Source organism: Penicillium angulare (assembly GCF_028827245.1).
Source record: "Penicillium angulare strain IBT 27051 chromosome Unknown utg000004l_segment0_segment0, whole genome shotgun sequence".
NCBI lineage: Eukaryota > Fungi > Ascomycota > Eurotiomycetes > Eurotiales > Aspergillaceae > Penicillium > Penicillium angulare.
The window spans coordinates 696,049-716,989 of NW_026623163.1; the positions used below are offsets into that span (position 1 = coordinate 696,049).

The 20,941-nt window shown below is 47.7% G+C and overlaps 8 protein-coding genes across 8 annotated transcripts; 6 read left to right on the forward strand and 2 right to left on the reverse strand.

The window, feature by feature from the left end:
• Nucleotides 1-732: 732 nt before the first annotated feature.
• On the forward strand, nt 733-1,913 carry N7478_004185 (cytochrome b5 reductase family protein; the record flags this gene model as incomplete). The annotated part of the gene is made up of 4 exons (XM_056920399.1): nt 733-777; nt 837-1,143; nt 1,203-1,280; nt 1,345-1,913. The coding sequence occupies 4 exons, from the start codon at nt 733-735 to the stop codon at nt 1,911-1,913; spliced, it is 999 nt and encodes a 332-aa protein (XP_056778436.1).
• A 291-nt stretch (nt 1,914-2,204) lies between these two features.
• On the forward strand, nt 2,205-3,815 carry N7478_004186 (uncharacterized protein; the record flags this gene model as incomplete). The annotated part of the gene is made up of 1 exon (XM_056920400.1): nt 2,205-3,815. One exon carries the CDS (start codon nt 2,205-2,207, stop codon nt 3,813-3,815), a length of 1,611 nt encoding a protein of 536 aa, XP_056778437.1.
• Nucleotides 3,816-4,790: 975 nt separating this feature from the next.
• Nucleotides 4,791-6,152, forward strand: N7478_004187 (High mobility group superfamily; the record flags this gene model as incomplete). The annotated part of the gene is made up of 3 exons (XM_056920401.1): nt 4,791-4,865; nt 5,272-5,640; nt 5,751-6,152. 3 exons carry the CDS (start codon nt 4,791-4,793, stop codon nt 6,150-6,152), a joined length of 846 nt encoding a protein of 281 aa, XP_056778438.1.
• Nucleotides 6,153-6,744: 592 nt separating this feature from the next.
• N7478_004188 (urease Ure) lies at nt 6,745-9,722 on the forward strand (the record flags this gene model as incomplete). Its single annotated transcript, XM_056920402.1, has 6 exons — nt 6,745-6,765; nt 6,865-6,951; nt 7,033-7,059; nt 7,196-7,573; nt 7,647-9,563; nt 9,642-9,722. The coding sequence occupies 6 exons, from the start codon at nt 6,745-6,747 to the stop codon at nt 9,720-9,722; spliced, it is 2,511 nt and encodes an 836-aa protein (XP_056778439.1).
• An 886-nt stretch (nt 9,723-10,608) lies between these two features.
• N7478_004189 (uncharacterized protein) lies at nt 10,609-13,236 on the reverse strand (the record flags this gene model as incomplete). Its single annotated transcript, XM_056920403.1, has 7 exons — nt 10,609-11,559; nt 11,614-12,171; nt 12,242-12,510; nt 12,558-12,711; nt 12,934-13,067; nt 13,127-13,144; nt 13,209-13,236. 7 exons carry the CDS (start codon nt 13,234-13,236, stop codon nt 10,609-10,611), a joined length of 2,112 nt encoding a protein of 703 aa, XP_056778440.1.
• A 484-nt stretch (nt 13,237-13,720) lies between these two features.
• Nucleotides 13,721-14,638, forward strand: N7478_004190 (uncharacterized protein; the record flags this gene model as incomplete). Its single annotated transcript, XM_056920404.1, has 1 exon — nt 13,721-14,638. The coding sequence occupies one exon, from the start codon at nt 13,721-13,723 to the stop codon at nt 14,636-14,638; it is 918 nt and encodes a 305-aa protein (XP_056778441.1).
• A 596-nt stretch (nt 14,639-15,234) lies between these two features.
• N7478_004191 (nitrogen permease regulating protein NPR2) lies at nt 15,235-17,193 on the forward strand (the record flags this gene model as incomplete). The annotated part of the gene is made up of 4 exons (XM_056920405.1): nt 15,235-15,277; nt 15,354-15,782; nt 15,841-15,977; nt 16,027-17,193. The coding sequence occupies 4 exons, from the start codon at nt 15,235-15,237 to the stop codon at nt 17,191-17,193; spliced, it is 1,776 nt and encodes a 591-aa protein (XP_056778442.1).
• Nucleotides 17,194-17,616: 423 nt separating this feature from the next.
• On the reverse strand, nt 17,617-19,805 carry N7478_004192 (histone acetyltransferase NGG1; the record flags this gene model as incomplete). Its single annotated transcript, XM_056920406.1, has 3 exons — nt 17,617-18,603; nt 18,678-19,144; nt 19,295-19,805. 3 exons carry the CDS (start codon nt 19,803-19,805, stop codon nt 17,617-17,619), a joined length of 1,965 nt encoding a protein of 654 aa, XP_056778443.1.
• Between the last annotated feature and the right edge of the window lie 1,136 nt (nt 19,806-20,941).

Consider the following 20,941-nt stretch of genomic DNA (forward strand, 5'->3'; position numbering starts at 1 on the left):
TTACTGGATTGTAGATTGGCACAATTAAACACTACTTGGTCTAATCGGACCTCTCGAACAAGAGGTATAATGCCTCTTCATCGGGATATCAACATGACCTACCGAGCACCCAGAATGGCCAAATAGAGACTCGTGCCAGTTTACTATACTGAAAGAAGGCTCTTGATAAGCGAGATGGAGACATGCTGTTGAACTTATCTATGATATTCCAAAGTTTATTCAATGTGACAGTTTGTTACGCTCACTACCCGTATAGCCCAGGGGCCTACTTCACGCTATTAAAAACACGTAGATAACCCCTCAATATCGCTATACATAGTAGTAACACATGGAGTTTGGATTCATTGTTTCGGGGCCTCCAGGGTCCCGCATGAGATAGTGAGCGGGCAGATTTGGGGGCCTATAACAGGCCAACCCACAGCCGCCCTTCCCATCCAGTATCGCTAAAATTATACAACAAATTAGACAACTAAGAACACATTGCTCTAAAACATCAAAGTTAGTATCAATTATTAATCAAGAAGATCAGTTGCAATATTACTCACATCAAGACCGGTTACGCAATATGGCGAATATCGTATATCCGACGTTCCAGGAACCGTCTTGCGTCATGCGATTAGACCCGAGCAACCCTGTCCGCTTTCGCATCCGATTTCTTCCCTCTTTACCTCCAACTCTTACACTCCTTCACCTCCCCATTGACATACCCCAAACCACAATTTATCCGCCACAATGTTTGCTCGTCAAGCTTTCCGCTGCGCGCAGCCCTTGAAGCAGGTTTGTTGACAACTTGAACCCTCCAAAACACTCCGGTCTAAACTAATATCCTGTCTCAGAGCTTCCGCAAGTACTCCGCAGAGGCCGCTCCCAAGGCTGCTGAGGCCACTCCTCCTCCTCCCCCTCCTCCTAAGAAGTCTAACTTGACCCCCATCTACGCCGCGGTGGGTCTCGCTGGTCTTGGTGCCGGTGTCTATCGCTACTCGACCACTGCTGATGCTGAGCCTAAGGACCGCCCCAAGGTCTTCAACGGCCAGGACTGGGTGGACCTTAAGGTTGGAGCTGTCGAGACTCTGAGCCACAACACCAAGAGAGTTCGCTTCGAATTCGACGACAAGGAGGCCATTGGTGGTCTCCCTGTTGCCTGTTAGTATTCTCTTATTGTTCCTGGAGGGAGGGATCTTTACTAACGTCGGATATTACAGCTGCCCTTCTCACTCGCTTCAAACCTGAGGGCAAGGAGAAGTTCACACTCCGCCCTTACACTCCTACCAGTAATGAGGGTGAGCTCACTTTACCCCTCCCATTCTAATTATGCCATCAGACAGCTGACTAGATCTCTCACAGAGCAACCCGGTTACCTCGAGCTGGTCGTCAAGGCCTACCCCAACGGTCCTATGTCTGAGCACATCCACTCACTGAGCGAGGGTCAGACTCTGGCCTTCAAGGGCCCCATCGTCAAGTACCCCTGGACCCCCAACAAGCACGACCACATTGCCTTGATCGCCGGTGGTACTGGTATCACCCCCATGTACCAGCTTGCCCGCCATATCTTCAAGAACCCCGATGACCGCACCAAGGTGACTCTCGTCTTCGGTAACGTCAAGGAGGAGGACATCCTTCTGAAGAAGGAGCTTGAGGAGTTGGAGAACACCTACCCCCAGCGTTTCCGCGCCTTCTACGTTCTGGACCAGCCCCCCAAGGACTGGGCCGGTGGTAAGGGCTTCATCACCAAGGAGCTGCTGAAGACTGTCCTGCCCGAGCCTAAGGAGGAGAACGTCAAGCTCTTCGTTTGCGGTCCTCCCGGACTCTACAAGGCTATCTCTGGCGCCAAGGTCAGCCCCCAGGACCAGGGTGAGCTCAGCGGTGTCTTGTCGGAGCTTGGCTACAACAAGGACCAAGTCTTCAAGTTCTAGATTACGTGTATGTAGAATATTTAGAGCCGGCATAGACTGCATATCATAGCTGTGTACATTTTCGATGTATTTCTGGTTTTTAGCGTGTTCTTGCCGTGTCCACCCCGCCGCAGCGCGATTGTACGCTAGAGGATTTTGAGATCATATAACCGGCCCCACAATTTTTCTTTCACAAAAATAATGAACCCTCGCTTACGAGGGTCCGCCACCCATATGGAACAGATCACCCATATGGAACATTTTTTCTAAATCTTACCACAACCACTATTATCATCTACCACACCACCAACAATGCCTAAAACCAATAAAGATATAGAGAACCAGATTCAGCTGGCAATAGAGTCTCTCTCTGAGCAATCTAAGCCTAATATTAGGAAGACTGCGCGAGAATTCGCGGTTCCTGAAGGCCGTCTTCGTCGGCGCTGGCAAGGTGGAAAATCGCTTTTCCAACGACAACCTAATGGCCGGAAGCTTAGTATTGCACAGGAGAAGGCTTTATGTGAATATATTGATTATTTTGATGCGGTCGGAGCATCAATAAATCGCCGTCAAATTGCTATTGCTGCCGATTCAATTCTGGAAGAAGATCATACCGACACCACCACAGATCCCCCACAAATTGGCGACCATTGGCTAAAGCGTTTTCTTAAACGGTATCCTGAGTACTATATACGACGTCGGCGAGCTCTTGATGTTGAAAGAGCTACTGCACTGGATAAATCCGTTATAGAGAGATGGTTTCAAGACTATCAACGTATAGTGGCTAAATATGGCATCTGTCAACAAGATATCTACAATTTTGACGAAACTGGCTTCCAAATTGGCGTCGGTCGCGATCAATTTATTATCACAAGACATCCAAAAAAGAAGCTATTTAATGGCTCAGTTACCAATCGCGAGTCTGTCACTGTTTTAGAGGCTGTTTCGGCTGATGGCTTTACATGCCCACCGCTGATTATTCTAAGCGCTAAACAAGCATTACTACGTTGGTTTGATAAAATTGAAGACGACGAGCATCTTGCTATAACTGATACTGGCTATATCAATGATACATTAGCATATCAATGGATTCAGCTGTTTCATAAATGGACAATTTCTCGTACCATTGGGAAAAAGAGGCTAGTTTTATGCGATCGTTTTGGATCACATTTAACGCGTCAATTTGTTGAATTTTGTGAGAAGAATGATATCATTCTATTCTTCTTACTCTCACATACTAGCCATATACTACAACCTCTCGATGTTGGAGTGTTTAGTGTATATAAACACTGGCATAGTGAGGCAGTTGAGGCGGCTACAATGACTGGATGCCGTAAATTTTCAAAGGATGAATTCCTACATTCAATCAGTGAAATCAGACGCAAAACCTTCCGGCCACATACAATCAAGCTTGGGTTTAGATTAACTGGCCTTTGGCCAATTAATTCTAAGCTTATTACCGATGAATTGGATTCGTACGATCCATATTATGATAATATATCCCGGGAAGATACACCATCAGTTAACTCACAAAATACTGAGTTTAGCACCCCAAAAACCGCTGAGAGAGTTCGAAGAATTAGCGATCGTATTAATCAATATGATCCTACTACTCAACGTTTTAAAGAAGGGCTAGCAAAGCTTGTAAAGGGTGCTGAGACTCAGGCAATGTTGGCTGTCCAACTGCAACGGGAATTCGATTCTACACAAGCTATTATGGGAGCACGTCACGCTAGATATGATGCTTCTCGCCGTTATACGCAAATCACTGGTATTATCAATTCAAGCCAGATCAAAGAAATGAAGCTAAAAGAATATAAATTGACTGAAAAAGCCGATCAAGAAAAGACGAAGCGGAAGTGGAAGAAGATATTGGTTGAAATTAGGAAGCATGGAAGAGCCAAAAAACGCCGGGGAAATTAACTTGATTTTGTATTCTAATATTAAAATGGCTGATTGATTTGTTTATTATTTTTAGTTAATTAATTAACTATATGGTGGTGTGGTAAATAGTAGTTGTAGTACGATTTAGCAAAAATGTTCCATATGGGTGATCTGTTCCATATGGGTGGCGGACCCTCGTAAGCGAGGGTTCATTATTTTTGTGAAAGAAAAATTGTGGGGCCGGTTAGGTATAGCAAACGATATTCTTACACCTAAATTTTTTTTTTTTTTTTTTTCTTTCTTGAATAATAGATGTACTAGCTTCATGTGTATTATCTTTATCTATGTGTATCCTTAATTAGGTATCAATAGTACTGAGGTTGTGGTTACGCCGGTCGCAAATATTCCCAAGGACGCTGCAGGTGGCTTCCAAGGTCCCGCTCGAGGAGGGGTTACTCGGGGCCCGGGCTGTCCCGAGGTGGTGCCAAAATATATATTCATGTTCGTAGCTTACAAGGACAACAAAAATACGTATTCATACAGGCCTGGAGGTCGAAAAAAGCAACAAAATCCGTCCAGAAAAGTCTGTTTCAAGTAGATGAAGACAGTTGGCTACATAAGCCGGATATTTATAGCCCAAAAGAAGAAGATCCCACCCCAAAATTAGTTCTAGATTCAACGAGGACGCCCAGGTGGTGTGAAAGTCCATTATGTCAGGGCCTTCGGGTTACCGCATGGGTGAGGCGACACCAACTCATTGTGAGAACCGGGGGCCCCTAAGCCCAAAACAGCGACGGGCTGTGACCCATGACCGAGCATGCCGGGGCTTAAACAGTTGACACACAGATATTCCAGCAGGCCCCGGGTATTTAGTGGCCGTGCTTCCCGTTCGTCACCCTAGGCCCCCCCTATTCCTCTGGCTCCCCTCTCGGCCCCTCTCCCACTTCCAACCCCCCTCTTCGCCCCCAAGATTTTTTTTTTCACTCCCGGCATACCTTTCCATTCGGCATCACCATGGCTCCTGCTCAAGATCCCAAGGCCGAACAGGTCTCGATTAACGCTTCTGAACTTCGAGAGGCAAACAATGCAGTAAGTTTTTATTTCGTCCGTTTGGTCCTTGAAATTATCTCTTTTTTCGCGCTTGTTTTGTGCTTGCGATACTGGGCTTGTTGTTGTTCCGGTGGTGCGCCCACCAACGCGCCCATCCACACGCGTCGCACCTAGCCCAGATGCTTGCTATCCACGCCTTCACGGCTCTGAGTATAGCCAAACACTAAATTGTGCATCGCAATATCATCGCGACTCGGCAGAAAGTTTTTCGAAGAAAACCTCATCTGAAACGCGTCTGAAGATACCATGCGCCCGTTTTGGTCCTACAGCCCAAGCTCAAGCTCCAAGCTCCAAGCCCAATATTGCAATGTTTGAAATTATTTGTCGCGTCGTGTTGTGAAACTTTTAGCTCTACCTTGAATATCAAGACTAATAACATATCCAGGTTCTCATGCGTCTGATGGGTCTTCAGACATACGTAAATGATCTGACCAAGGCTTATGTTGAGCACACCACCAGTGTTCTTGCTGGTGGCCCCGCCACGATCAACATCCCAGCTGCGCCTCCTAATCTTGAGCCGAGCAAGTTTCTCCGTGCTAGTACGCCCGAAGCCAAGTCTGAGGCCGGTGTTAAGAAGCGCAAGCGCACCCCCGCTGACCCTAATGCGCCTAAGCGCCCTCTGACCCCATACTTCCTGTACATGCACAACAACCGTAATAAAATTGCAGGTGAAATGGGATCCGATACCAAGCCAAAGGATGTCTCTGATGAGGGTACCAAGCGCTGGCAGGAGATGGACGAGCCCCAAAAGGCTGTAAGTAAACCATTCCATGACTTCCCCACCACCTCACTACCCCCCAAAAAACAAAACAGAAAGAAAGAAAAGAGGAAGAGGAAGAATTTTACTGACCAAATATGCAATAGATCTGGAAGGACCTTTACGCTGAGAACTATGAAAAGTACAAGCGCGATGTCGCTGCCTACAAGTCCAAGACCAGTGATCGCAAGACAGAGGATGACCTTGACCCTGCCGCCTCACAGCTGCAGCAGGACTTCGCTGGTGCCGACGCCGACAAGACCGATTCTTCTTCCGAGGATGAAGAGGAAGAGGAGTCCTCCCCCTCTCCCCCTCCCAAAGAGAAGACCCCTCGCAGCACCAAGCGCCGCCGCAGTGACGCCAAGGTCGTGAAGGAGGTGCCAGAGTCTGCCACCAAGCAGGTCTCACCAGTTAAGCGGGGACGCAAGAAGGCAGAGCCCGTCAAGGAGACAACCGCCCCCGAGGCCAAGACCAAGGGCAAGGGCAAGAAGCGCAAGAGCGAGGCTTAAGTGAACAGGATGAGGCGATGATGTATTTTGAAACCGTTTGCTCTTGGCTCCGTGGACATGTCACCATTTCACATTCTCTTGTTTTTTTTTTCTCTCATTTCTTTTCATGTTATTGTTCTTGTTACAACGGAAACTATTTCCCTGGAGGCGCCTTTCGTGTTCGATTATGAAAAAGTGTAGGGTTTTTAATGGCAATCACAATATTCATATACTTCCGAGGTAGCCTACCAGAGACGGGCCAAACACTAATTCTAATTCTAAATCGAATCCACAATTTTCATTCGAGAAATTACCTAGCCTCTCCAGCGGGTCCAAATGTCCGGATTAAACAAAAAACCATTAGCAAAACCGTGACTAACACGGCCGAGCTCGACACCCAATCGGCCAGCACGGCAGAGCCTTATCAACTGTTATCTGCACGACTTTCCGACTTGAAATATACCGCGTCCGCCCCTCCCCACATCCCTAGCCACCCTTTCCAACCTTCCCCGGGGGTGCGAAGATATATCTATCTCTTCAGGACGAAACTCTGTTCTTGACACCTATCCCCTTGTTCTGTACGCCAAGCCAGAGGTTCGGGTTCCACTGCATCATGCAGCTTGTTCCGAAGGAGGTAGGTCTATCGCTGTGCCAAGCAACTTCAAAAATTGGTCTCCAAACGTCCCGGAAATTTCAAGTTCAAGTGCCCACTAACCACCGCTTTTCTATGTAGCTGGATAAGCTCACCATCGCGAACCTTGGGTTTTTAGCACAAAGGCGCCTGGCTCGGGGTGTCGTTCTCAATCATGCAGAGGCAGTGGTACGTGTCTTCCAATGTGCAAATGGGTTATCGATTCCAAATGTGGTGGGAATCCCCGACGCTAATTTTTATTGCCTGCAGGCCTTGATCTCATCCGTCCTGCACGAGGTACGCGATCCCCACTTTTTTTGGGCTGTGTCTTGGATATCGATACAATATCGAAATTCTTCTATTCCAGCCAATGGCATTGCAAGCCCGAGATGATGTGACAATGTAGCTAACTAATTGTGTTGTGCTATTCTAGCTCATTCGTGATGGCCACTACTCCGTTGCGGATCTGATGTCTATTGGAAAGACTTTGCTCGGTCGCCGACATGTCATGCCTTCTGTCATCGCCACTCTTGTCGAGCTTCAGGTTGAAGGAACTTTCCGTTCAGGTACCTATTTGGTTACTGTGCACCATCCCATCAGTAGCGACGAAGGAGACCTCGAACGTGCCTTGTATGGCAGCTTCCTGCCTGTTCCCTCACCAAAAGCCTTCCCGGATCCTCATCCCGAAGATTACCTGCCAGAGAAAATGCCGGGCGCGATTATTCCGGTAAAGGATGCACGAGTGTTCATGAATGATGGGCGAAAGCGCATTAAGTTGAAGGTTATGAGTAAAGGAGACCGACCTATCCAGGTATGTACCAGTGAAACGCTCCGCGGAACACATTATGAATACGATGGACTAACAGAGGTGGTACTCTTCATAGGTCGGATCGCACTACCATTTTATCGAAACAAATCCTCAATTGCATTTTGATCGCGTTCGAGCGTATGGATATAGATTGGACATTGCGGCTGGTACCTCGATTCGATTCGAGCCCGGTGACACCAAGACCGTGACTTTGGTTGAAATCGCCGGCCACAAGGTCATTCGAGGAGGAAATTGGCTGGCTAATGGGCCTGTGGACATGAACCGTGCAGATGAGATCCTATCAAAGCTTCAAGTGGCTGGATTTGCGCATATACCCGAGCCAACAGCAGAAACTACCTTGATTACTGGATTCTCGATGGAACGAGATGCATACGCTCGCATGTTTGGACCGACAACAGGTGACTTGGTGCGTCTTGGCTTGACCGATCTATGGGTACAAGTTGAGAACGATATGACAAGCCATGGAGACGAGTGTGCGTTTGGCGGTGGTAAAACAATTCGTGATGGAATGGGACAAGCGTCAGGGCGATCTTCTGCAGAGTGTGTTGATACGGTTATAACAAATGCGCTGATCATCGACTATACTGGTATCTACAAGGCTGATATTGGTATAAAGGATGGTCTGATTGCTGGAATTGGAAAGGCTGGTAACCCGGATATCATGGACGGTGTACACCCCGATTTGGTTGTGGGTGCTTCAACTGACGTGATTGCTGGCGAGGGCAAGATTATCACGGCTGGTGGATTCGATACACATATTCATTTGATTTGTCCGCAACAAGTGGACGAGGCTCTGGCTTCGGGTATTACTACATTCTTGGGTGGTGGTACAGGCCCTAGTACCGGGTCCAATGCTACTACTTGTTCGCCGGGACCGAACCATCTCCGTCTGATGATGCAGGCATGCGATAGCTTGCCCATCAACATTGGTATTACAGGAAAGGGTAATGATTGCGGCCGCATTAGCATCGAAGAACAGATCAAGGCAGGTGCAGCTGGTCTCAAGCTGCATGAGGATTGGGGTTCTACCCCCGCCGCGATTGACAACTGCCTAGAAGTCTGCGACGACTATGATGTGCAGTGTATGATTCACACCGACACATTAAACGAGTCCGGGTTTGTAGAGCAGACCATCGAAGCCTTCAAGGGCCGTACAATCCACACATACCACACCGAGGGTGCTGGTGGTGGCCACGCCCCGGACATCATTTCCGTCGTTGAGCACCCCAACGTCCTACCAAGTAGCACCAACCCAACTCGCCCATTCACCCTCAACACACTGGACGAGCATCTCGACATGCTAATGGTCTGCCACCACTTATCAAAGAATATTCCCGAAGACGTCGCCTTCGCCGAGAGCCGTATCCGCGCCGAGACCATCGCAGCCGAAGACGTTCTCCACGATTTAGGCGCAATCAGCATGATGTCCTCCGATTCACAAGCCATGGGCCGCTGCGGTGAAGTGATCCTCCGCACCTGGCACACTGCACACAAGAACAAGACTCAGCGTGGGCCTTTACCCCAAGACGAAGGCACAAACAACGATAATTTCCGCGTTAAGCGCTACATTAGCAAATACACCATCAACCCTGCTTTGGCACAGGGTATGGCCCATTTAATCGGTAGTGTGGAGGTGGGGAAGATCGCGGATCTTGTTCTCTGGAACCCAAGCACATTCGGTACAAAGCCAGTTCAAGTTCTAAAGAGCGGTATGATCACCGTTGCTGAGATGGGTGATCCCAACGCCTCAATCCCAACCATCGAGCCTATGATTGTACGCCCAATGTTCGGTGCTCGTGTGCCTAGCAGATCTATTATGTTCGTTTCCCAGGCTTCTATCGATGAAGGAATTGTTCAAACATACGGTCTGAAGAAACGTATTGAAGCGGTTAAAAATTGTCGAAATGTGGGGAAGAAGGATATGAAGTTTAATGATGCGATGCCGAAGATGAAGGTCGATCCTGAGAGTTATGTGAGTATTCATCTTCTATTTAACATCTTCTCTTTGAAGAAAAAATATATGACTCAATATACTAATGCAACATACTAGACTGTTGAAGCAGATAATATGCTTTGCGACGCTGAGCCCTCAACCGAGTTACCCTTGACACAGGCATACTACATCTTCTAGATATGGGGCTCAGGATGGAATTGTTACATTTGTAACACCTACACACCCTCTCCTATCCTATCCCATCCCCAATCTCCCTGATGCTAGCTATACTGTTCTCATTTTCTTCTTCATATCCCCTCCCCTCCATTGTTTCTGCCTTTGATCGCAACCCCAATTTCACCATCAGCATTGCCCCGTTATATACCTCCTTAGAGCGTCTGCTATTCGGGGAGTTCCCATGTTCATGTTCACGTTTTCATGTTGTTATGTTCTCATAGCGAAGAGTTTGTTTTGCATGTAGGTAGCTGAGCTACACACGAAAGTGATGACTTTATTCAATCTATTCAAGTTTTCCCCTCTCATTCTATTACTGGCAAAAGCTCCACTATTTTGATTATACTATACCGACCTTCTAGACTACATATTACTAGGCTACTAATATGCTGAATACGACGCTATGTCAAGGAGATCGCCGGGATTCGGCTTCGTTCTGGCTTTCGGCAAACTGGACCCACGACGGCGGACTTCGCCGTACCTACAATTTAGGTCGCATCCGCCCACCTACACCCTATAAGGACGAGGCTGGAACGTAGGTACGGGGTATAATAACTAGATTAAATTCAAACCTATTTTCTCCTTGTTAATCATTATATGAATAGGGTATACTGTATGATATGTAGATAATTTAAACCGAAATAAGTAGCATACAAACCGCCCGTGCCAGCAGGGTGTCAATAAGAGCAATTCACCACCGCATGCACCCATTTTGGGGGAAAATAGGTTGAAGACAAGACAAGACAAAAAAAATTTAATAAAAGCCCATAAGCGACTGACTGACTGACAAAGTATCTTGACCAAGTCACCACCACTCTGTCTTGTATTGTGTTCTCACAGGTCACAATCCTCATAACTCCGTCTCCTCAGCATGGTTATCACCCGCCGAAACAAGCGAATGTTCTTCCCACGCCGAATAAGACCCATCTGAAGCAGCAAGATAAGCCGAGACACGACCACGTAAACGCGCCATAACTCTTCTTCGCCCAGCACTTCGTCGTATCTTAGACCCCTGCGTTCCATTTGGAGATATCTCCGGAGAAGAATCAGAATCAGAATCAGATGCCATCAGAGCAGCATCGGCGTCTACGGGCGATGATGGAGCGAGTGTAGATTTAGTTATAGATAATGTGAGGGTATCTGTTATTTGACTCTCGTTTAGTGGTGATTGTGATTGTTGTTGTTCGTTGGTATCAGTTGGGATGAGCGGTAGATCCTGGGATGTAGTTGTATCTTGGTCTGTGTGCCCGTTGGAAGTGGTGTTGGAAACAAAGGAAGCATTTACTTTTTCTGTAGGAAAAGATGAAGGCAGAGGACCGATTTGTAATAAGTCCGAGTCGGCAATTTCATGTAGGTAGCGGTGTGCTTTTTGAATCTCACTGTGTCTGGTTGCGGCTCTGTCTGAAATGGTGGTTGCGACTGGATATTGGGCGAGAGGGGTTCGGTTGGTATTTAAAGTAGGCTCTTCGGGCATGCTGCTTCGTTGGGAAGACTGGGTTGCAAGGTCGTCGTCGATATCGTTTTCGTTTCCGTTTTCGTTACCATTACCATCATGATTATTGTACCGAACTCGCTTTCTTGCATGATGCTCTTCGTCGTATTGAGCATCTAGTATATCGTGCATGTGATCATCATGGGAAAACTTCTCTCCTGAGCAGAGGTGACCAAACAGGTACCGGATGGAGACTGATTCGGACCAGGAGGACGGATCTACCGTGCAGGGATGGACATCTTTTGGCTTCAGCGCAGCAATGAGGTGACACAGTTCGGAATAGGATGAATGGCGGGAGTAAGGGAAATTCTGATCAAGTTAGAACTAGGAAGGGTCATATCGGAATGGGAATGTGAGACTCACAATTGTATTAGGGAGATCAGAGTCGGTTTTGGTGTCTTTGTTATCGCCACTTCTATGGCTGAGCTTCGTTACCAGCTGTTCTAGAGGAATTTCATCATCGTGAACATCATATCGATCAAGAGATAATGTTCGTTTCCGTGACCGGAACGCCTCTAGCAATGCAGTTCGTGTTTTCGATAAAGCCTCCGGGTCGTGAATGTGCCGGGCACAAAGTTCCTCTAGCCTAGCGAGGGCAGACTCATCCGGTAGTTCTAATTCGTGAGCTTGATATAGATCTCCCGCGCCTCCACCAGCACCGGCCTCTGGGATCTCGTCGCCTTCCCGAGTACGGTTCACGATGGGGGTGATGTATACTGTCTTAGGACCACGAGCAGCCTTGCACGAGACACCCGGTTCGCAGCTGTGAATCCTGCTGGCATCGTCATCGCTTAGACAACCAGCGACAGATCTGTTACCCAGCTCGAACCCACAAAGCGCATGGGCTTCATTAATTTCCTTTCCTCCAGATGTACTCATTAGAGCACGATAAAGACCGAGTTGATATCGATCCAAATGAACCTAAATGACGATTAGTCTGGGTTTCAGAGGATTGCGAAAACTTTTCAAAATAAAGCAAAGCCTTAATCACCTTCGCATTTAATGCCGCCGAAAGAGCGAGCCAAACGTCCTCGTAACCGAAAGTCCAGGCCCGAAAGTAAAAAATCGTCTCCGCTGGATAAGCTTCTACCTTCGTAAGAAGCTCCGATAGCCCTTCTGCCTTGGATGGGAACTCTCGGAGGGGATTTGATTTAGTAGCGAAAGTTGTGTCGAGGTAGACTTTGTCCAGTCGCTTTTTCCCCAGGGTGTATGGTATTAAGAGGGGGTGTCGGATCAGCGCATCGGTCCACCATTTTTCAGCTGTCAAATGTTAATTTTGTGATAGATCCAATGAAGAAAGTTTTAACCTCTAATATCCCCTGTGTAGAGCACAGCATTGCCACTCCCCTCGATTAGGAACATGACAGCTCCCACGCAGTGGTTTGCATCGAACAGAGTGACCCTGACATGTTTTTTGGGTGTGAGTTCAATATCTGTTGGTGTGTTAAGTGGTATGGGACGCTATGTGGAGCGTCAGATCTCAGATCTCGTATTCTCTTAATATTTGCCTTGAAAATAAATGACTGACCAGTATTTTCCCGAGATGTTTGTAATGTAGTCGTCTTGATTCTAGAATACCTTTTTGGAAATTCATTCGATGTGGGTATTTTTCAATCCTTAGTAGTAGCTGTCACCATGGTTAGTACATCCGAATCAGAGGTAGTAGTAGAGTGCAGAACTTACTTCACGAGTGGCCGGGGAACAGTAAATGAATGGAGCTCGAAAGGACTCTAGACCCTGTAGATGGTCGCTATGCACATGGCTTAGGAAACAGGCCAGGGGTGCTGGCCGATTTGGATTCTGCCGAAAGTAATCAACTGTATAGAGTAATGCATCTTAGTATGAGAGACTTGTGCTGATGGGAATTGAGTCTTACTTTGAATTTCGGGGAACTCTAGAAAATGATAAAATAAAAATAGCAAGTCAGCTTTGAAGGTAATATGCCAAGATTGTCTTACCTGAGACAATGCCATCGAAAGTCGACATTGGATTCGAGAGGAATGAAGGGGGAGAGAGAGAGAGAGAGGATTGTAGGGCGAAGAGAGAGAAAGAGTGGAGATTGGGAATCAGCAGAACCCGAACCAGCTGTTCGTGCAGCGACAACACATCATATTAACTCACCGTGACACCAATACTGCCTAATATAATCTTTCTCTCTTTGTTTCCTTTTCCTTCTCCTTTTCTTCTCATCCCTGATTTACATCCTAAAACATTCTCCATCCCATATTCCATTTTCATGTATTTGTTTACTTAGTGCCATCTAGACATTCCCCACTGCGGGAGTCCGAGTCTCACATCGCCTTCACTTTTGTTCCCCCCCCCCCCCTCGGCTGTTAGAGGCTGAAGCGCCTGCCCAGCGCTTTGGGTTTCTAGTTGAATTTTGCTTCTCCCTTGACCCTTTTCTTTACATACAGCCTTCCCTTTTCCCTTCTCTAATCCTCTATTGCCCTCTTCTCTCTTACCCGCCACCATGCGCAAACCATCACTCCCTCAGCTCGTGCACAACACGATTTTCCCACATCCAAGCGCCAATGACCCAGATTCATTTGCCGCCTTTGTCGTTAAAAAGCTAGTACCGGAAGTCAGGTTGGAAACCAGTCGATTCTATGGACATCTCGATTGCATCGAAGCACAATATCCAGGCCTGGACTATTCCTATGGTCCGCACCGCATGCGACTCGGTCGATTCCAGTGGCACAGACGACTCTTCAAGACCTTCGACGAGCTAGGTCTGACCAACGATGAAATGATGGATATGTGTTGCTGGGAGGGCACAAAATCAGCGCGGGCGCGGTATGAGCTGATGGAAGGGACAACTGTGCGGGACACGATCGGCCATAGCACCTGGCAACCAACCCCAACCCCTTTACCTTCGATCACAGTACACGATGACTTCTACGGGCTAGAAGACGATTATGACCAACTTATTGAGACACGCAGCGACGATACAGTACGAGCGAGCGACACCCGTAGTTCCAGTGTCTTCTCCGGTTACCGATCGCACGAACACGACGAAGATTCTAGCGACGAAGAGGTGACCAGCTGTGGTCTTCCACTACAACACCAATTGATTGCGAACGTGGAGGCACGCGATCAGGGTGCTGACGTGCCGCTGGATGCGGCTTGGGAACAATGGCTGAAGGAATCCAGGGAACGAGGATCGTATAGCGATATGCTTCATGGGATTCGAGCCGATGCGCACTTGAGCTTGTTACCCGAAGTACCGATATCTGCGATACGATATGAAGAAGAGCATACAAATGAGGCTCCTCTGCCTCTGGCGAATACTCTTTCTGCAGAATCGTTCCTGTACACGACCTCGAACCTTTACGCTTCAAGTCCCATTCTTCCCCAATCCTCGAATCACACTCCTGGCGAGGCGCGCTGAGCCGACTTACATCTTGGCTCCGACAGGCTTTTAAATCAAAAATACCAAAGCAGAAAAACACCAAAAAAAAAGACACCTTCAAGAGATCACGATAATGGGTTGCATGTCCCGGCGCTTTTTTCTCCGCGTTTCTTTCTTGACCCTTCTTAGCCTTCATGAAACGACCAACAATGATCACCACTTCTGCTGATACGGACTGGCTCCAATTCGTCGGAGATTACAGATCTACGCCGCTTCTATCAAGTTTACTTGTTCGAAATCGAAATTTATATTTTATTTTATATGCAAAAACATAGTTCTATCCCCATAATTCATCATGTAAAAATCGTCACTTACCAAATAGTAATCTGTGACTGCGTATTTCTATGTATCAAGGTGATTGACAGAAAGTGGAGCTCCGTGGACCCGCCGATAAGCAACTCGATTGGACTCCCGCATCTCCCAGCTTGACCGCGTATCGCTGCAACGGCGCCATGTCTTGCAGTCCTTCCACCAAGGCCAATACTTCTCACTAGACCTGTGTCGAGAGCTGTCTAGGTGTTTCGTATTATCCACCGTTGGCGTGATTGCTAGTCTCGGTGCCAAGTAGCTCCACCATGATCAAGGCAATCTTCTACAGCAAATTCGACACGCAGGAGGGTAAGAGATCCAACCCAACCCAGGGCTTGACGCGTAGGAAGGGCTCTATACTAACTGTATTTCTGTCTATATTTAGGTCCCAAGGTTGTTCACCAAGTCCCCGATGGAGCGATCGTTCCGTCCGCCACAGCCCAGTCGCAAGATCTGTATCTCACCTTCTCCGATATCTCGTTCTTCGTTATACCCCGCCAGGAGCTCTGCGGTAATCTGCTCCAGGTCTGCACAAATGGATACCGAATTCTGGGATACCCAATCTGCATGAAGTCTCCTCGCTATGACAGAAATGAGTTTATTTTCAATTTCTGTCTGGTGCTTTCCGAAGAGGATGACTTCAGTACATACAAGAGTGTGGTCCAGAAGTTGGCCGACTTGATGCATGCCCTAGAAGAACAGAGTGGGTTCTTGTCGCGCGATTTCTCAAAAAGCGGCGAGGGCAAAGTATACAGTCTCTGTGAGATGTTGATGGAGGATCTCAACAATTACTGCGAGTGCATGATCCCTATCGGTATGTACTCTCCTTGCTAACAAACTATCATAACCAAAAACTAACCGGTAGTACGCAGACGAGCTTAACACATTGAACATAAAGCTCTTCCCCATATACCCATCCCCACCAGCCGTCAAGGCCTGGTACGTCCCACTCTTCACAGTACGCTATCAAGCTTTCATGGACGAGAACTGGGACCTAACCATGCAACGAGTACGATCCCCTCCCCTCCTGCACCTAAAATCCCAACTAACCGACCCAGGTCGTCCCACACATCAACGGCGTGAACAGCATCCGCATAATATCCACCCTAGCAGATACCGACTTCTCCCTAACATGTCGCGCAATCCGCCACCTCCTATACTACGGCTGCGTCTTCCTCCTAGACATCTTCTCCTTCTCAGCAATATATGCCCCAACAGCCCAATTCAGCACAACAATCGCTTCAGACGAAGCAATGCAACTCGAATGTGCCCGCTACGTAAACACACGCTTCGCTCCCCAGAACCCTCTCGCCCCACCTACATCTCTACCACCCGTAACAGCAGCTCTCGCCACAAGCATCAGTACAACAACACCGAGCATTCCTCCAGGCTCACTTCCAAGCCAACTAATAGATCCGGCCTCGAGCATCTCAGTCTCCCGTGACGAATCCCGGTTCGATGCAGAGGAAATCTGGCCCGTACTAGGCGATGAAGAAGACATACCTGGAGGAAGAGCGAGAGCAAGCTCAACAACACCTACATCCGCGCATCATCTTGATATCGATCCTTCCGAAACGCTTCCACAGGCTACACCTGTTGTCGATGGTGTGGGTATTGTAGAGCTCTACGCAGCTCTAAAACAAGGCCAAAGTATAAAGCAGTGGTACTCGTCACATAGTCGGGAACTAGCAAATATCGACATAAGACGCTTCATAACCTTCGGTGTGATAAAGGGTTTTCTATACCGTGTACATAAGTACGCGATAGCAACTGGGAAACCCGCAGCAGGACCACGGAATTCCTCGCTTCTTCCTGGGCCGAATGGAAATGGGAGTGGTAATGTTCTCTCCACGCCAGGGACTATGGCAAACACACCAGCGCAGCTATCAGCTGGCCCGTCATCCCGTACGACGACAGGGAATAATACGCCGTATGCGGCGTCTAGTGTTGGGGAGGAGGCGCCTATTGCGTCGATGGGGAGACAGGGTGTGGAGAGCCATGAGCGTGCGGGGAGCTTTCATAGTGGGGGGAGGAGTGGGAATGTGCCCTTGACAGGGCTTTTTGAGGAGGATGAAGAGGATTGGTTTGATGAGAGGGTTTTTGGAAGGTATCTTGATGGGGAACATTGTTTGGATCAGATTTGTACGGAGTTGGAGGTTAGTGAGAGGGAGTTGACGGTGAGGTTGAAGAGGTATCCTGGGGAGGTATTGATTGTTCATCGGTGATGGATTTTGTTTGTTTTACGTCTAGATACCCTGATCATTATGGATTGTTTCATTGCTGTTAGAAAAGTTGTCGTCGTAGAGTTAGATAGTGATTGAACTTTCTGTCCATTGAAAATTGGTATCTGCGGGTTGTGAAAGTCGAGTACATGTAGATACACGTGTTTCCACCATATTTGAGACATAAGAGGACAGAATATGTTCACCCTGGCAACAGAACAAGAATCGGATTGGATTACAATCCTGTCAGCACCGCGGTGAAAAGAAAAGATACAGAAAAAGAACACAAGAATCCGCAAACGCCGCGCCAACCCATCATTCCAGTCGTATCATATCATGTGAGGATGAGAACAAAGTATGAGCAAAGAAAGCCGCTAGAAGATAACAAACAGATAGGATGAAGGGAGAATAAGAAGGGAAGTAAGTTTATTCTTCGTCCCAGTTCTCCAGCTCGGCCTTTTCATGCTCGGCCATGGTCGCAGGATCGAAGATTGTTTCTCCTTCTGACGGAATCGTAGTCTTGATATCTTCGAAGATAGGCAAGAAAGCATCATTCCAACGCTTGCGACGATCCATGACAGTCTTCGCCTGATCACCTACAGCAGGCCGTGATACACCCGCGACATGGCTACCACCACCCGCACCACCGGGGCGGTGCTTAGCTTGCGCTCCCTTTTTACTCTTGCCCATTGTCCGGGTGCGCTTGAGATAAGCCTGCTGAACCTGAGTATCAAGGTCATCCTGAATAGTAGTGAACTCGAGAAGAGCCATGTGCTCCTGGGCGATTTTGAGGATACGGGCCTTGCGCGCATTATTCGTGACAATTTGTTTCTTGAGTTCACTTTGTAGAAGTCGAAGACGCTCGGATACCTCGTCGTCATAATGAGCATCGTAATCGGGATTATCATCGGGTCCCAAGAACCCGATGTATCGCAGTTCTGCCTTAGCACGTTCGTCAAGCTGGGCGTGATCGAGCTTTGCAACCGAGGTCTTGAATTCGTTGGGATTGGCGTCGCGGAAGGCTGTTGCTGGTGGAAGAGTTTTATTCTCTGGCTTGGTGGTATCCGGTTCGCCATTACCATTAGGTTGGTCTAAGTCCATTGCCTCTCCACCTCCTAGTCCATTTGGTGCAACTGAGTCCCCATTTGTTGAAGTGGCTGTATCCTCGGGTAAAGTCCGGTGCTCATATCGTAGAAGGGAACAGAGACGGCTAAGAAGCGGACCGATGGAAACCTCGTTGGTCTCAAGTTTTTCATCTGTCAAGTTTTCAACACTACCGCGTCCTTGGTTCAATGGGAGTTGATCTTTCTCGTCCTGGCTTTGGTCGTAGGATACACCATCTTCTTCCGCCCAGACCTGGCGATAGCTTCTCTTTCCCCGGCGCGGGTTGATGAAAGGTGACACACGATCTCCCTAGAAGAAGTGAGAAAGTTAGTCAAAGAAATTACCCAGAGCCATCCGAATGGCAGTAGAATTGAAGCTCTTACTCTTTCTCTTAGCCACGCGATATCCTCTTCCATGAGGGGTCGAACATATGGTTCAATGTAAGCCTGGAAGGTATTTGCGCTGACTTGATTGGAAGGTTTTGCGTTACTGAAGTCCTTATCAGGCGCAATACCAGCCATCATATGAGCAAGGTCGGTCTTGGGGAAGCGAGCAACGCTAAAGATTTCCTTCTTGTCATCGTCGGTCATATGTGGGAGAATGTCGCGGATGTGGTAGACGGTGGGATCATCGAATTTCAACGGGTTTTTACCAAACACTTGAACCTGTGGTACTGCTGGCTGGGGCTCGGGCTGGTGAGAGGAATCACTCGAGTCCGACCCGGGGGACTCAGGTGCAGCGCCATCGTTCCCACCCGCAGGGCCATTCGGGGATAACATTGAGGGAGGGGAAAGGGAGGAACTCCCATCGGAGGCAGCGTTTTTCGAATTTTTAAACACTGGAGAAGCAGCTGGGGTTGGGTCAGTTTCTGGGTTGAATTGAAGAGATTTGAACAGAGAGGGAGTTCAAGGTGGAGTAGGGGACAGAAATGGAAGTGGGAGTGGAGGCGGCGCGGGCATCAAAAACAAGGGAAGCCTCAGTGACACAATGCTTGACTTACCACCTTCTACTTTCGTTTCGGCTCCATCTTGACGACTTAGTTCATGTGCCCCATGGTTTAACGGTCGCTCTTCCTTGCTTGCGCGCTCTTTCCGCTTCTTCGGCTTCGCTTTGTGGATTGTATCATCGTCTTCCTCGGTCTCTCTCTTCAATTTCGCACGCGCTTCAACCTCACGACTGAGATCTTGGTCTTCCACTACGTCCTTTCGCTTCTGTGACATTTCTCGCATTCCTGCATTGAACACCTCACCCCGGCTATCTGCCATGTCACTAAGACTAGTGAGATGCTCCACCAATGTTTCCAACGTTTTTGAGTCGGGAATGTTCGGTCCAGCAACAAGGTCTAGGAGGTCCGTATATTGGCCCTGGGCCATATCAATGAGCTTCGTTACATCGGTCTCGAGGTAGCTTGGGAGTGCCGGTGCACCTCCCGCGTTGGAGGGTGTCGTATTGCGACTACGCGATCGGCGCGCATCGCGACCTTTCCCTTTGCTCTTATATGCGGATGGCATTTTCACGATTCGATTTCAACGGCTTGTCTCGGGGATAAAAGGTGTTTGTTGTACTTGATAAACGACCGAGGGTATTGATATAGGGTATTCTTCAGGTATCGATTAGGATGGGATAACACATGCTGACAACTCCCAGATCAAAGAATATAAAAAGAGAAGTTCCACCGATCTAACTTAGTTGGAACTACCACAGGAAATGTGGTTTGGATAATCAAAGATGACATAGATCAAAGCCATGAGTCGCGACACTTCGATCTGGGGATGATAGCACGTGATTTTTACGGCACGTGAGGCGGTCACTAAAACTAGCACATAAGGCGGTGGATGTGCATTACTCTGATGCCAAGGCGCTACACAAATCTATACACATAGGTACGTGTAGTTATGGAAGTAATCTTCGATATTCTGGCTTAGAAATACGCCTATTGAGTAAGTCCCTTATTGGTACAATATCGAGATTTGAGTAATTCTCTGTAAAAAGTAACTTTAGGTTTTCCTGCATGGATATGAACTTCGTATCTAGGTGTTGTTGGCATGGATATATACTAGCCCATCTGTCTGCGAGTTCAACCACAATTTTCGAATTTTTATGGGTAGCAAGGCATTTTAATATTTACACCAAGTATTTGTAAATTCATCATATATTTACAAAGATTTCTTAAGATATATTCATTTTGTAGATACGCCGAGCAGGAAATCAAGTTCATTAACACAGCCGTAATATGACGATCGCATGGCCGCAGCCGGCAATCCGCAAACGGCAACATTGGCCCTAATCCGGCCTGATCTCCCTATATATCTTCTGTTAAGGTTAAGCCCTCCTTTCTCGAGTAATTTGCAATTTGCAGGTTTCATGTTTCTAATTTTTAATTTGTCCGATTTAGGGAAATTATTTACTTTGGTGTCGCGTGGCTAGGGATCTATTTGCATTCTTGAGCCGGTCCCGATTTGCCTTTGCATTCTTTTGGCCGTAACCGATGGGGAATTCATCTTGGGCTCTATGTTTGGCTTTAGTCGCCGGGATCGATCAAGTCCAACAGCCAGAATACTTTTGAATAAAATCTCAGCCGTAGTCATGAACCTTTTCTAATTTTCGTTCTCTCTTTACGCCTTCTCTTCCAGCAAGAGCACTATGA